Raw genomic sequence first — 15,197 nt, forward strand, 5'->3', positions numbered from 1 at the left:
CCATTGATTTATACAGTCTATGGTTGTATTTGTAACGCCAGTTCACCGACCCTTTCTCTGTCCTTCATTAATAAATTGAGTGAATGAGTGTGGTTGTATGCATTGCAGTGATGCCGTCGACGTCACTTTGAGTCAGTCACTCGCACTCTCACACACGTATCATGTGTGTGCTTGTTTTCCCACCTCTGTGGGTTGAACTTGACGCATCTTGCAGTGACATCTACAGTGACACGACCTAGGGCCAAGGACCCAGTGAAACACGAAGCACACATTAAAACGTGCACACACATGCATGCCGGGAGCACAAAGAGTGTCACAGCGCTGGAACTGCCAGATTGTATGCATGTGATGTCTGTGTGTGTGTTCTGGTTAGTGAAATATAGGATCACACACTTGAATCAACAAATCACATTGGATATGATGGGCGTAAATGAAATATAGGGTGAACAAGGATTGTGCAAGACTTATCTGCCATTTGTAACCGGAAAGAAGTGTCTCCGCTCATGCTCAAGGCACGTCACTCTCGAACGCGTCGTCTACAGTTACAGAGAACAGAGCTGTTTGCTGGTCCACAACCACTTTAAACAACAGCCTGCCATAAGACTTCCTAAGGCCACATCCACACGAAGCCAGAGCTTTCCCTATCCGATTACCCCCCCCCGTGTTTTTGAAAACACAGCGTCGTCTCAGTAAATATCTGCGTACACATGAAACCAGTGAAGCCGACTCAAAACGATGTAGTATTCATGCCAGACCAGTATGTGGCGCTGTAATTTTGCCACAGAGATACAGTAAAAGATACTCAGGGAAGAAGACTTGGAGCAGGCGCATAAACCTTGCGCACCGTATACAATAATATTAGTCTCGGTAGCTTCTTTTTCTTTTTTACCAAGAACTTTATTGAACAACATGAACAACCGTAAATGGCCTGGTAAAAAAATAGGAATGAGTCACGATTTTCGAATATTCGATTAGCTAGCGGACGCATAAAGCTTGCCACAAAGAACTGGCAAAGTAATCATTATGATGGGCCACATATAGCAAGGCGATATTTTATTTGTTTAGTAATAAACTACCGTATTTTCCGCACTATAAGGCACACTTAGCCTTTAATCTTCTCAAAAAACGACAGTGCGCCTTATAAATAGATCAATTAGTTAACAACGCTCTGCGTTAGTAAATTTGCCCGGGAACTTGCGCTCGTGTCCATCTTATGCCCGCTTTGTCTCACAGCCAGTTCAACCTCGTATAAATCATGTTATGTGTGTCTCCCGCTCACGAGCGCTCACTCTTAACAGACACACTGTCCCTGGTAGGGCTGTCGCGGTAACCGCAATATTGCAGTACTGCGCTTCTGACAAGTCAACCGCAGAGGATTGCACGTAACCGCAGCAACCGCGATATTCACGTTTTTTTATAAGGCTTCTTCTTGTTTTAAACTTCATGCATGTGTATTGAATGTTAAACAAGTTCATAATGATAACAACAAGACTGTTTATCTTGGTGATGTGTAGCCTACAGAGGCTTCACAGAGAGATCTGCAGAGCGCGTGCGATTACCTGCGTCTGTATAAGTCGTGAAAAGGTTGCCGTCATGCCGTGTCAAAGGAAAGCGAAATATTTGTCGTATCATCATTTTAACCTTCACGTCACAGGTATTTTAATGCGCGTCAGCAGCAGCGCTGGTCAACATCCCACAGCACAAGGAAGCTGCGGAAAATAATATCACCGAGTCACGCATTGAATCAATGTTATATTGGTCTCTAATAAGTGAAGCATCAGCTTCCGCGTTACCCATGCGACGCATTGCTGTCTGATCAGCTGAGCCTTGAAAAGTGGAACTCAAAGTTAAAAATAATTAACATCTTGTTTCATTAACGTTACATCTCTTTTAACGAATCAGCTTCTTTGAACGTGTTCGTTGAATGAACGGTTCAAAGTCCGTTGTCATAACAATATGCGCGCTGAGTGAAGTGAAAGCCTTTCAATCATGCTTTCAGTGCGCATATAGACGCTGTTTAGTTTCGGTTATTGGTTAAATGACCTCGTTTTTGTCCATATCGTAAACTTTATTTATATAGCAACAAATACTTATAAATTAAATAAATAAAATATAGCTGCAAGCAGCAACACGGGGCCAAGCCCAGCAAGGCAGCACAAGTAGAACAAATACATCAATCTACAAGTACAGCAAGCACGACAAGTACAGCAAGCATGACAAGTACGACAAGTACGGCCAGTACAGCAAGTACAGCAAGTACGGCAAGCACGGCAAGCACGACAAGTACGACGAGTACGGCGAGTACAGCAAGTACAGAATGTACAGCAAGCACGGCAAGCACGACAAGTATGGCAAGTACGGCGAGTACAGGAAGTACGGCAAGTACAGCAAGTACGGCGAGTACAGCAAGTACGGCAAGTACGGCGAGTACAGCAAGTACAGCAGCGCAGCAATTACAGCAACGCAACAAGCATTTCAGCACCAACAGCAGTGCAGAGTCGGAAGAACAAAAAAAAATTGAAATCGAATGTACGTGAAGATCATATAGATTCAGAAGTACAGATAAGATGAAATCAAAATGAACAGAAGGTCTGATGAGAACGAACACAGAATTAAGTAATAAATAAAAAACACGTTTATTTCTAATCCAAGAGTAAAAATGATAAGTACAGCTCTTACATGGATAATAAAGGAATTGAAAAGACAACTTTATACATCATTTTAAAGTTGACTCACACAGGACTCGAACCCACTATCTATAGAATAGGTGTCTGTCACTCAACACGCTGCGCCACTTGGCCAACACGCAGCTACACAGCTGCAAAAATTCAATAGTTTAAAGAGAGTATCAGGTCAAAATGAAGTATTTTGAAGAGAATGCAGAGCATATTATATTTTAAAGTTTGATTAAATCATCCAAAATTGATCAGCTTACTACTCATTACAATTACATGTGAGCAAATTTTCCTACTTGTGGTTCATATGGCTGCCACTGACAACCATTCTGGATGAAGAAGAACAATTCATTTTACGTAAAATAATGGCATGTTGTATGTGACAGCTTCAGGTGACATCATTTTTAGACACAATGCCTGGAATAGACGCAACTTACGCATCTTTTCCTGCCACAGTACCTCATGCGGTCTGGGCACGTGTCACACTGAGTGGCGAACCCACAACGCTAAGCATCGGGATCCGTAGTGTAACACGTTGAGCTAATCACTCATGCGTGTACAACAGCCTGATGAGGAGAGGGTTCAGTGTGAGAATGATTCACAAAAAAGTTCCATGACATGTTATCCAGATTAGCATGCTAAGCTAGCTCAATGCTAAATGTATCTTATGACTTGGTACATCCAATCCTGGCAAAATACACTTCCTCGGATTCGTCAGGACGCAGGGAATCGATAAATAGCAATTTTATGATTTTGTGACAAACTGTTCACAAGTTACAGCTTCTGATCCAACTCTGGGTCAACCTTGTTCATTTTGCGACACCATAACTTTCGAAGATAAAATAATAAAAAAAAACGGGAACAGTACTTTTATGCGGCTCTGTCCAAAGATCATTTGAGTGCATGTTTGGAAAAAATTGGACAAAATTTGAAGGAGGAGTAGCAAAAAAACTGTTTCACGTTTGCTCCAATATAGCGGCCAGTCACATTGTTCAAAAGTAACATATGAGATATCGTTGAAATCGGCATAACCCAAGGAATATTTTGACATATAGAAATCCAATTTCAAGCAATGTTAGCAAAAGTTATAAGCGTTTTTTCAAAAAACAATGATATCTCTGGAACACTAGGTGGCGCTGTGACCAAACTTCTCAGGTACTTCCGGGCCATGCTAATGGTGATCCATACCAATTTTGGTGAAGAAATTTCAAATAGTTTAAAAGATATTGCAAATTATGACAAAATTCAAAATGGCAGACACGTGATACATCCCATCATGGCAAAATCAATATCCACAGATTCGGCATGATCCAGAGAATCCATAGATACCACAATTATGATTTTCGGAGAAACTGTTCAAAAGTTATTGGCCAAAATAGCAATTTTGCATATCTCACGACCCGTAGGTGGCGCTGTTCCCAACTTTGGCATGTCACCTCAAAACATGGTTCCGATGAACCGTACCAATTTTCGTTTCGATTGATCAAACTTTGGCCGAGATACAGCCTCTTAGCCAATTTTGGGTGGACCTCGTTAAGTTTGCGACACCATAACTTTTGAACAAAGATGAATAAAAAAATCGGGGACAGTACTTTTATGCGGCTCAGTCTGAAGATCATTTGAGTGCATGTTTGGAGAAAATTGGACAAAATTTGAAGGAGGAGTAGCGAAAAAACTGAGAACTGTACATTTCAAAATGGCCACTACTGTAATGGGCGGGGTCTTAATGTACAGTATTGTTTGTGATCAGCATGATGAGACGAATCAGGTGTACTAAGTTTCATGTCTCTAGAGCAAAGGGTTCAAAAGTTATAACCATTTCAATGTTGCATTTTTGAACTGGTGGTGGCGCTATAGAGTTGGTCCTAGAGGGTCAAAAATTGGTCCAATTACTATTCATTAGCATCACTACAAGTGTGCCAACTTTCATCATTTTCCTACTTACGGTTCATAGGGCTGCCATAGACTCCCATTCACGGAATAATAATAATAATAATAATAATAATAAGAAAACTAACAGATACAATAGGTGCCTCAGCCCCTTCGGGGCTTGGCCCCTAATAAATGGCGGTAATACCGCATATCGCGCTATTGAGCCACTCAACATTACCGCAAGGGAAATTCCATAACCGCGACAGCCCTAGTTCCTGGTACTGCTCATGCATCACAGAACCGCATCGCATAACCGCGTCGTCTCATTCAAAACAGCCAGTTGTTGCTGTCAGCGAGCCGCGCACATTGAATACTCATAACAGTCAGGCTGCGAATGTAAGTTACGTGCCCGCCCCAGCTCACGCTTACTAATAAACGCCTCTCCTCCGGCGCCGCGCACTCGCAACATTCCCTTTAGCACATCTAGTGGACGCATAACGCAAACCCAGTCAAACGTTTGACTGCAGTATCTTATGCGCCCTATAATCCGGTGCCCTACATATGAAAAATGTTCTAAAATAGGTAATTCATTGAAGGTGCGCCTTATAATCCAGTGGGCCTTAAAGGGTTAGTTCACCCAAAAATGAAAATTAAGTCATTAATTACTCACCCCCATGCTGTACCAACCCTTGTAAGACCTTCGCTCATCTTCGGAACACAAATAAAGATATTTTTGATTGAATCTGAGGGCTGGACCACTTTTCCATAGACAGCCTGAGGGACTGCCTCTTGACGACCCAGAAAGTCATTAAAAGAAAAGGTTTAAATATTCCATGTGCCTACAGCGGCTCAACTATAACTTTATCAAGCGACGAGACTACTTTTTGTGCGAAAAAAAAACGTAAATAACGAATTTATTCGACTTTCCATTACTTCCTTATGGGCGCATGCGCGAGAACTGAGACGAGACCGTTCTTCTTCGACTACTTTTTGTTACCGGCTGCTCACCGCTTAGGAGTTTTACCGCCCCCTACCGTATAAGATGACGTACTGCTTGTAAACAGAACGTTTTGCGCCTCCGGCTATATCAGTACGTCATCTTATACGGTAGGGGGCGGTAAAACTCCTAAGCGGTGAGCAGCCGGTAACAAAAAGTAGTCGAAGAAGAACGGTCTCGTCTCAGTTCTCGCGCATGCGCCCATAAGGAAGTAATGGAAAGTCGAATAAAGTCGTTATTTACGTTTTTTTTTTCGCACAAAAAGTAGTATCGTCGCTTGATAAAGTTATAGTTGAGCCGCTGTAGGCACATGGAATATTTAATCATATTTCATATTTCATATTCTTTTAATGACTTTCTGGGCCGTCAAGAGGCAGTCCCTCAGGCTGTCTATGGAAAAGTGATCCAGCCCTCAGATTCAATCAAAAATATCTTTATTTGTGTTCCGAAGATGAACGAAGGTCTTACGGGGTTGGTACAGCATGGGGGTGAGTAATTAATGACTTAATTTTCATTTTTGGGTGAACTAACCCTTTAAAGTGCGGAAAATACGGTACTGGTTTCCGTGTCAGTCTCGGCTGCAAAGATTTTCGCAGAAGTGAACGTGCCTATCGAGAGTAATGCACATTTCATTCAGATTAAATAAGTCTGGTTCTTTTCGTTTTGATTAAAAGTAGACATTTCAAGCTTTTAAATATGTGTTTCTGAGTTTCAGTTCATTTATGAGACGAGCTCCAGTTCACGAGCAATGCAAGTGATAACCTCCATGTCCTGATTATATTGTCTGCTATATTTGCTTCTTATTTATTAAATCTAGGCAATTGCTTGATGAAACATTGACAATTAAGACGAAACTATACAAAACGAAATTCACTTTAAAGAAAGGTTTTATACAGTTGGGTGTTTTGAGAAAACGTTGACTTGAAAACGTACAACTACAGCCCTCCCTCCACAGCTCCTCCCCCACAGCGGAGTAAGCAGGGCCACCGATGACGGCGGATAAACAGTTTCGGCACATTCAGTCGTAGGGACGAAACATCAACAATATGCTTTACATTGACTAAACTGGAGGAAACAAACTAATTTATATTTTACATGGAGAAATTGAAGCGTTATTAAAATGGCTAAATTGTTGTAAGTTTTGGACGTTCATTTACACGACAACAGCGTTTTGGGGGCCTTAAAATGCAAGCTTTTGAAAACAGGTTTCAAAGTTCAAGTTTTTTGAAAACGAGACCGTGATCATCTCTGTGTAAACTACAAAAACATGAATTGGTGAAAACGACGCATGTGTATTACAGTCTATAGTGTGTTTCTTTACAAAGTGACATCGCCAACTACTGGCCTGGCATGAATAATACAGAATTTATAATCATTTCCGCGAATCTGTGTGAACACAGATCGTTTTGACCATAGATATCCACAATAAAGGCTAGATGTCTCGTCCGCGCTGCTGGCCAATGGAGGTCGACGTCTGCACCCGTGACAGGCAGCTCGCTCACTCGTAACATTGTGTTTTAATGGTGCATGTACTTTTTAAATAACCATAACTTGCTCAATTTTCTACCGATTTTCAAACGGTTTGGTTTGTTGTAAACGTCGGAGATGTAGTTATGGCACTGCATACTTATGAATAATACGTGAATTATAGCCACGTTAATAACGTTTGTAAGAAACCAAACCGTTTGTAAATCCGTCAAGATTTCAACGAGATAAGAGGATTTGTGTTTGTACTGATCACTCATCTTACATCAGCTTGCCTGTGACAAGATGGCCGCCGGTGATGACGAGAAAAACTCCGCCGTAAGACATCTAGCCTTTATTGTGGATATCTATGGTTTTGATAATGTTGTTGTCGGTTCATGGAAAATGCAAAGGGAAACCTATTCTATTTTTAGTATATCGTTGTCCCCCTAGTAGAAATGTTTATATATATGAATGTATGTGTGTGTGTGGATAATTGTGTTTATGTATGTATGGATGTGTTGAATATTGATTTGCTTTCTATTAAAAATGAATGCAACTAATCTTTATTGTACTACCCTTTACATTTAGTGTCCAACTCTGAGTCGTGCAAACTCTCTTTTCCTCTCTTTCTCTGCAGTAAGAGATTGAAGAGGGCGGATAAGAACGGGAAAGGCCTGAGGCACTTCTCCATGAAGGTGTGCGAGAAGGTACAAAAGAAAGGCACCACGTCTTACAACGAGGTGGCCGATGAGCTGGTGTCCGAGTTCACACACGCCAGCAGCCTGATGCCCGCCGACTCGGTGAGTGCCGCGAGATCACCATAAGACTTTAAGCTTCATTTCTAATTATTTTTCACCGTTGGTCTGTTTAGAGATTTGGAAAAAAAGAAAAACGTTACCACAAGTATTAAAATTGGGTGCATAACTCCCGCACTCAACCTTAAAAGTCATGGATTTTTCATAATGCTTTCTTACAGAGCCATTTGATATTGATCTAAAAAGTCTGTCCCGGACTTGGACTGCTCTTTCAGATATGAAATATGCATATATGCCTCCCCTAAATGACCATCACTTACTCGGTGTCTGTTTGCACAACAGAATAATACAGAACTGGGCCAATAAAACACAGTGAAGTTCTACAGGTCCGTCCTCTTGTTAATATGAGCTGTGATTTATCATCCTGTGGTTTATGAAGAACGTTGAGCACTTCCTGTCGTACTGCACAACGTCCACCTCTCGTCTGGCCTTATCCCAAAACCATAAGCAGAAACAGGCGCTTAATGTTGATCTCAGATAATATCTCTTTTCTAATGAGAGTTTGGGCTTGGGTTTTGACGGCTGGCCTTAGATCATTACATAACAACTGTTTCTACCTGGAGTGAGAGTGGCGTGTTGTGAATATTTTTCTGGTATTAGTTCTGACAGTCCATTGGTTTTAATCTCTCTGCCCTGGAATGCTAGAAGGACAAAGACCGAGAGAGACAAAGAGTCAAAGCACGAAGGGTTTGGGCTGACATTAATAGAGTGTGTGTGTTTGCACTTTGCAGCAAGCATACGACCAGAAGAACATCCGCCGGCGTGTGTATGACGCGCTCAACGTGTTGATGGCCATGAACATTATCTCCAAAGAGAAGAAAGAGATACGCTGGATTGGTCTTCCCAATAACTCGGCCCAAGAGTGTCACAACTTAGAGGTGGGTGTGTGTGAAAAGGCAAATTCACTATCACAAATGACCTTCCCATTGATCCGAAGAAGATAAGTGTGCATCATCTTTCGGTTAAGCGTTATGGCTAAAGGCCCCGATATAAAAAAACAAACAAAAAAAAAACAAACAAACTGGTGGGATGTCATTTTGAACAAAATCAGGCCAAAACCAAGTTCATTTGGAGTTCATTTAGGCAGGTTGAAACCGCTTGCCAAAGTAATTTAATAATTCAAAATAATTATGTGTATATGTGGGAGTGACAACACCATTCTATAAACAAACTCACACACCAGTGAACTGAATTTTTGGCAAAGCCCTGCTGTGAACTGAACCCGGCCGGCCATGTTAAAGTCTCGATTTTAATATCGGGAGGGTTTAAATCAGGGGTTGGGAAAACAAGAAATCACAATATTCATAGGGCAAAACAACAAAATATTAACAGATTTCCCTAACATTAGTTATTCATATATGAGTTTTAATTAAAATAATATGATAATGCATTTTAAAAAGAAACTTGTTTCTATTGTCAGAACAGAACGGAGGAACATCAAAATATATTAAAGTTCTGATAAATAAAAAAAAATAATTAGTCCCTACATTGCCTTATAGTTATAAGCTACCTCATAATTACAATGTCAGCTTGCTTATCCCTTTACCTGCACTTTTTGACAACACTCATGACATGGTTGAAGCGTGATTCGTCCATTTTTATTTTATTTTTTAAATATTCATTTATCTGCCATTATAACTGCCGATACCGATATTTTAGAAAATGCCTAATATCGGCCGATAATATCTGCCTGCCGATATATCGGTCTGGCTCTAGTTTAAATCAGGGTTTGGGAAAACAATAAATCACAATTTTAGGGCCCTATGAAATCCGTTTTATTTTTTTCCCAAATTCCGTTTTTTTTTTTTTTTCCCGTTTTAATTTTTGGGTCTTGACTATTTTAGTCATAAAATGAGTGTGCTTTTAAAGTTAATGATTAAAATGTATTAAAAATACAAATAAATTAGGAATGACGTTAAATTTATTGAGGTAATACAGACGTTTACTCGGTAGCCTTTTCAGGACAGATACTGCATGATGTGCCTCTTCAAGGAACAACAAAATATGGTAATGAGCTTTAAACTGTCCAGTAATATAAATTATATTAGTTTATATACGTTTAAATAAAGTCTCTCTCGCCCAGTGTCGCTCACGGACTTCGCTTCGCTTTTGTCCAGTCCGGCACCCCATAGACAGACGTTTGTTCACGCTGTGTGTTTGTGTGTGTATGTGAGAGAGACGGGGAAAGGAAATACAACTGAAAGAATTCTGAAAGAAAATTTTGTGTCACCGTCCTACGGTCGAGTTACTCTACTCATGTCATTTAAATAGGGAAAATGTGGAGGTGTTTGGTCGCTTTTCTGCTTGGCCTATATTGAATGAACTGGGCTAGTTAAGTGCTATCAAAGTGTTTCACGCGCCAGAGCGATTGCGCGCACACACTGAGACAACAGGTATGCATCAACTTGTCTTAGTTAAGGGAATAACATAGTTTAATATGAAAAACGGTGGAGTATCCCTTTAATGAAACGCCAGCACTGCTTGTTTCGAAGTAAAGACGCTGTGCTGTTGAGCTTTTACGTGCTTAGAGCAGTTTGCAATCCCCAAATAGCCCACATTTATGCCAAGTGATTGTTTTGATCTACTGCTGATTGATAATACATATTGATGGTGGAGCAGTAAACTGGCCTGTAAACTCGCATTTCGGCCAGAGATGTTTAGATGGCATTTTCTTCCCAGTCTAATGCCTGTGATGATGTTGTGTTCACAAGCGCCACCTTCTGGCAAAGAGTCAATTTGCGTTTTCACCTACTATATTTTACCCATAAATAAAAGTTTGTGTTTACATAATATATGTGTGTGTAGTGTGTATAATTATTTTGTATATATAATACACACACATGCTTGTGTATATATATATATATATATATATATATTCAAAAAATGTGTTATTAATATATCAAATATTTATATATAATATGAATTGATTCTATATAAATATTTAAAGTATGTACATGCAAATATTTCTAAATATATACATGCATGTGTGTGTATTTATATATACAAAATAATTATACACACCACACACACATGTATTATGTAAACACAAACTTTTATTTTGGATGCGATTAATCGTTGCATAAATGGGATGAAAGTTACCTAGATTAGTAAACAAATTAGTTTACGTACTATTTAATTAACTGATAGGCAATATTTTGCATCATGTGCTATCATTTTCTAGCAAAAGTACTTTAATGAATTTATAGCAGTCAAAGAGGTTTATATCTATAATATTACAATTGATTTTAGTTTTTTGCTTGTTAGTTTATTGTAAAAAACTTGACATTTGATGGTATGAGAATTATTAAATATAAATACAATCAAGTAAGATTTACTTTATTTTTGTTAGTCAGTCTAGCTTTGAGCGGGCATTGGCAATGAGGACACACTGTGTGTCTTTGTAAAGCTGGACACCATCTGTTAGTGTCACATCTGTGGCTGCCTGACTGACAGAAACACTGGGTGAATGGAGGATGATGATGAGAGGAAGGAAGGGGGGCAGCTCATACACCTTATTTGATATCTGTGTGTTTCTGTACTCTAAATATAGAAATAGATGACAGATATGTACATATTTATGTGTGTGTGTGTGTGTGTGTGTGGTCATCTTTCAGCTGGAAAAACAGAAGCGCTTGGAAAGAATCCGACAGAAAAGAGCCCAGCTAGAGGAGCTAATATTACAGGTTTGTACCACACCTGTTTGTGTTTGTTTGTATGTATGTGTGAGATTTTGCTAGGGAAGCTTTCCATCCTCGCAGCAAAAATCCCAAACAGCACTACATATGGCAATCATCTGTAGAAAATGAATTTAACCATTCCCATTCTGATTCCACTTAGCGATACTGGTGCTTTAACAGTTAACTCTTCATTTATCTATCCACTTTAGTACTTTAGAGGAAAATCCCATCAATATAAGCACAGCTATTCTGTTTATGTCTAGCTGGGCATGAAGAAAGTGATGGCTTTCTGTTCAGTGACTTAAAGTGCTCCAACTGATTGTTTATGAATGAGTCGTTAGACTATTCAAACGTTGCTTTGTACATTTTAGACCGATTCTTTTTGACTTATTTACTGATTCATAGAAACGGCTCATGGTTTCTGTGTTTTAGAATCAGTAATGGTACAATACTGAAAACTTTGATTATTATTAATGAATAATATACATATAAAGATATGAATAAAGAGAATAAAGAAAGACATTACAAGCAATAAATCCAAAGTTCTTTTTGTATCTAAAAAGTTTTCCAGACAACAGCAATGATGGATTTTTAATTAATCGCTCGTAAAAAATCCCTGCTGCTGCTTTTTGATTATTACCGATGATGACATCACAGACAATAGGCACACTGACTGTGTTTAATGGTGGCAGAGAGAGAGAGAGAGAGAGAGAGAGAGAGAGAGAGCTCAACACACTGCAACTGAAGAAATCAGATAGTGATCATGCTGATAGAAAAAACACAAGCAAATGTAGTAAACATCATCATCAGTTTCACAACACATGTGCTGCAAATACTCACAACACAACCAAATACACAAACGCGCTGCAAATACTCACAATGCAACCAAATACACAAACGCGCTGCAAATACTCACAATGCAACCAAATACACAAACGCGCTGCAAATACTCACAATGCAAACAAATACACAAACGTGTTTCTAAATACTTACAATGCAACCAAATACACAAGCGTGTTGTAAATACTCACAACGCAACCAAATACACAGTGTTGCAAACAGTCACAATGCAAAAACGCAGCAAATACGCAGCAAATACTCACAACGCAACCAAATACACAGACGTGTTGCACATCCTCACAACGCAACCAAATACACAAACATGTTGCAAATACTCACAATGCAACCAAATACACAAAGGTGTTTGCAAATGCTCACAACGCAACCAAATACACAAACGTGTTTGCAAATACTCACAATGCAACCAAAAACACAAGCGTGTTGTAAATACTCACAATGCAAACAAATACACAAATGCGCTGCAAATACTCCCAACGCAACCAAATACACAAATGTGTTATAAATACTCACAACGCAACCAAATAAACAAACGTGTTTGAAAATACAAAGCAACCAAATACACAAGCGTGTTGTAAATACTCACAACGCAACCAAATACACAAATGTGTTGTAAATTCTAACAATGCAAACTCACACACATGCGCAGAAACGTGCTGTTTTTTTCTGTTTGCACTTGTTTTCTTCAGTTACAGCACGTTTATCTCTCTCGGCCACCGCAGTGTTTATATTAATTTCTCATCATAAAAGCATTTGGAGATGCAAGTGTATTTAATGGCTAAAACAGTCACGCCCAGCCGTATGCCACAAACATTCTTCAGAATAAACACTCAGAGCACGTGTGAGCATTTGAAAGCAGCCGTCTGTCAGTAAGGGAGTTTTGTGTATTGAACATAAATATGGCTAAAGCATTTTAAACAACATAAACGATGCCATACGTTTCTCACAGCACATATGCTGTGCAATGAAGCCCGAGATAACCCTTGGATTGATCTCGTACACTGTGTGTGTTTGTGTGCACAATTGCAGTAAGCAGAAAACAACTGTACGCAAGTGCCACATAAACAGAAAAAATAACAAATCGATTCTAAATCATTGAATAGCGAATCGGAAACCCCTACAAAACATATCAGCAACATGAAACTCCTGAAAAAAAACCCTCGTCCAATCAGTGCCATCAACGCTAACAAGCCTCGCTCCATTATCTCAGAAAAGAAGAGACGAATAGATGAGTAAAAGCAGCAGATGAGAGGGGGAAGGAGGCATTAACAGTGGCAGCAATCTCCAATTATCGATTCTTTGTTTTTTTTTTAAAGCGAGACAAGAGCATCATCTAATCTCCTGCAGTCAAAGTACAGCCCACACACAGACTCTCAGGAAATCACTGCGGCCCGTTTGTGTTGACGTGCGACATTAACACACAAATGACATGCTGTAGATGAGCGTAAGTGATGCGCCATGTGACGCAGCAGATCACAGCGATGAAGTCAGTGGCGTGTGGACGGATCGGATATTGATCAGGACGTGGAGCAGGGAGGGCTGCAGGAGCGCTAAATTAAAATTCATTGGCTCGCTCTAGTCCTTGACCAACCCCCACACATCCCGAGACTTACATGAGTTAGCGTCTGCGTGTTAGTGCTACGACTACTCAAAGCTTCGTATTTATCAACACACTGACTGATCTAAGCTTAATAAGTGTGGTGAACTGTGCATCTCTCTTCCCGCGAGCAGCAGATCGCCTTCAAGAACCTGGTGCAGAGGAACCAGGCCAACGAAGTGTCGTCCCAGTCGCCTCCCCCTCCAGGATCTGTCATTCAGCTCCCCTTCATCATCCTCAACACAGACGTGCGCACCGTCATCGACTGCTCCATCTCCAGTGACAAGTATGAGATCTCTCTTCTGGAGAAATGTCCTCTTAAGATTCATTTCACTGTGTTTTATATCATTTTAGCATTTGCTTGTGCTCGTTTTTAGCATATTAGTTTAATTTAACCCTTTAACTGACTTCTCAACCAAACAGGTGAGCACATTTTGAGTCACTATATTTTATTGAGAGGAGTACCTAACTTAACTCAAACTGATTGAGCCATCTCTATCATCTGGACTAGGTATATTAACTGTAAGAGCCTTAACGTTGCAAAATGATGTTACTTGGTGCTATGAAAAAACTTAAGTATATTTTTTAATAATTTTTCAAAGACATGCTCAACCAAACGGTTGATTTGGCACATAATGGTTAACTGTCACCCTCCTTTTTGAGAATGGACATTAAAACTTGGTTGTAATTCAAGTATGCTTTGGAATAAAGACCTAAGTTTAGTCTCGCTTTAACGAAAACAATCGGCAGATTATTGCTGAAGTAAAAGCTCTTCAAAAAATAAAAGTATGTAAGTTTTAAATGTACATTAAATCAAATATACTGTACAAAATATTTTTTTCTTTTATATAAAAAATATATATCTTACAAAGTATGTTTTCCTATAAAATTACTATAAAATCAAAGCCATATATCTAACCAAGTTGTGTTCCAAATTTGAAGTTGATATCACAAAAATTGAAGTTCTCATGAGATTTTGTTTAGGCGTAATACCAAAAATGACATAAATTCAATTGGATTTAATATGCATTCTGCTGTAACAAATTAATACATTTCTGTCCAAATATCACTTTTGTTACAAAATATGGAGCCTTGAGACTCCTTTCTGGCAATGTGCTTTGTCAAGACCAGAAAAGGTTTTGATCATAAATTATGATGGACAATGAAAAAGTATGGCACAGTATGTGTATGAATTCTGGTACCATTTATTACCATTAAGTGACATCTCAACCATTTGGT

The 15,197-nt window shown here is 39.4% G+C and overlaps 1 protein-coding gene across 4 annotated transcripts in view; it reads left to right on the plus strand.

Annotated features, from left to right (window-relative positions):
- Positions 1-15,197, plus strand: part of tfdp2 (transcription factor Dp-2) — a 70,189-nt gene that overhangs the window by 49,544 nt on the left and 5,448 nt on the right. For all 4 annotated transcript variants that reach the window (XM_039660146.2, XM_089120972.1, XM_039660145.2 and 1 more), the window contains 4 exons: positions 7,649-7,811; positions 8,558-8,704; positions 11,441-11,509; positions 14,093-14,244. In XM_039660146.2, the coding sequence (XP_039516080.1) occupies positions 7,649-7,811; positions 8,558-8,704; positions 11,441-11,509; positions 14,093-14,244 (531 nt within the window). The remainder of the gene's footprint in view (positions 1-7,648; positions 7,812-8,557; positions 8,705-11,440; positions 11,510-14,092; positions 14,245-15,197) is intronic.

Source organism: Pimephales promelas, chromosome 16 (genome assembly GCF_988280905.1).
Source record: "Pimephales promelas chromosome 16, fPimPro1.hap1.1, whole genome shotgun sequence".
In the NCBI taxonomy this organism is placed as follows: Eukaryota; Metazoa; Chordata; class Actinopteri; order Cypriniformes; family Leuciscidae; genus Pimephales; species Pimephales promelas.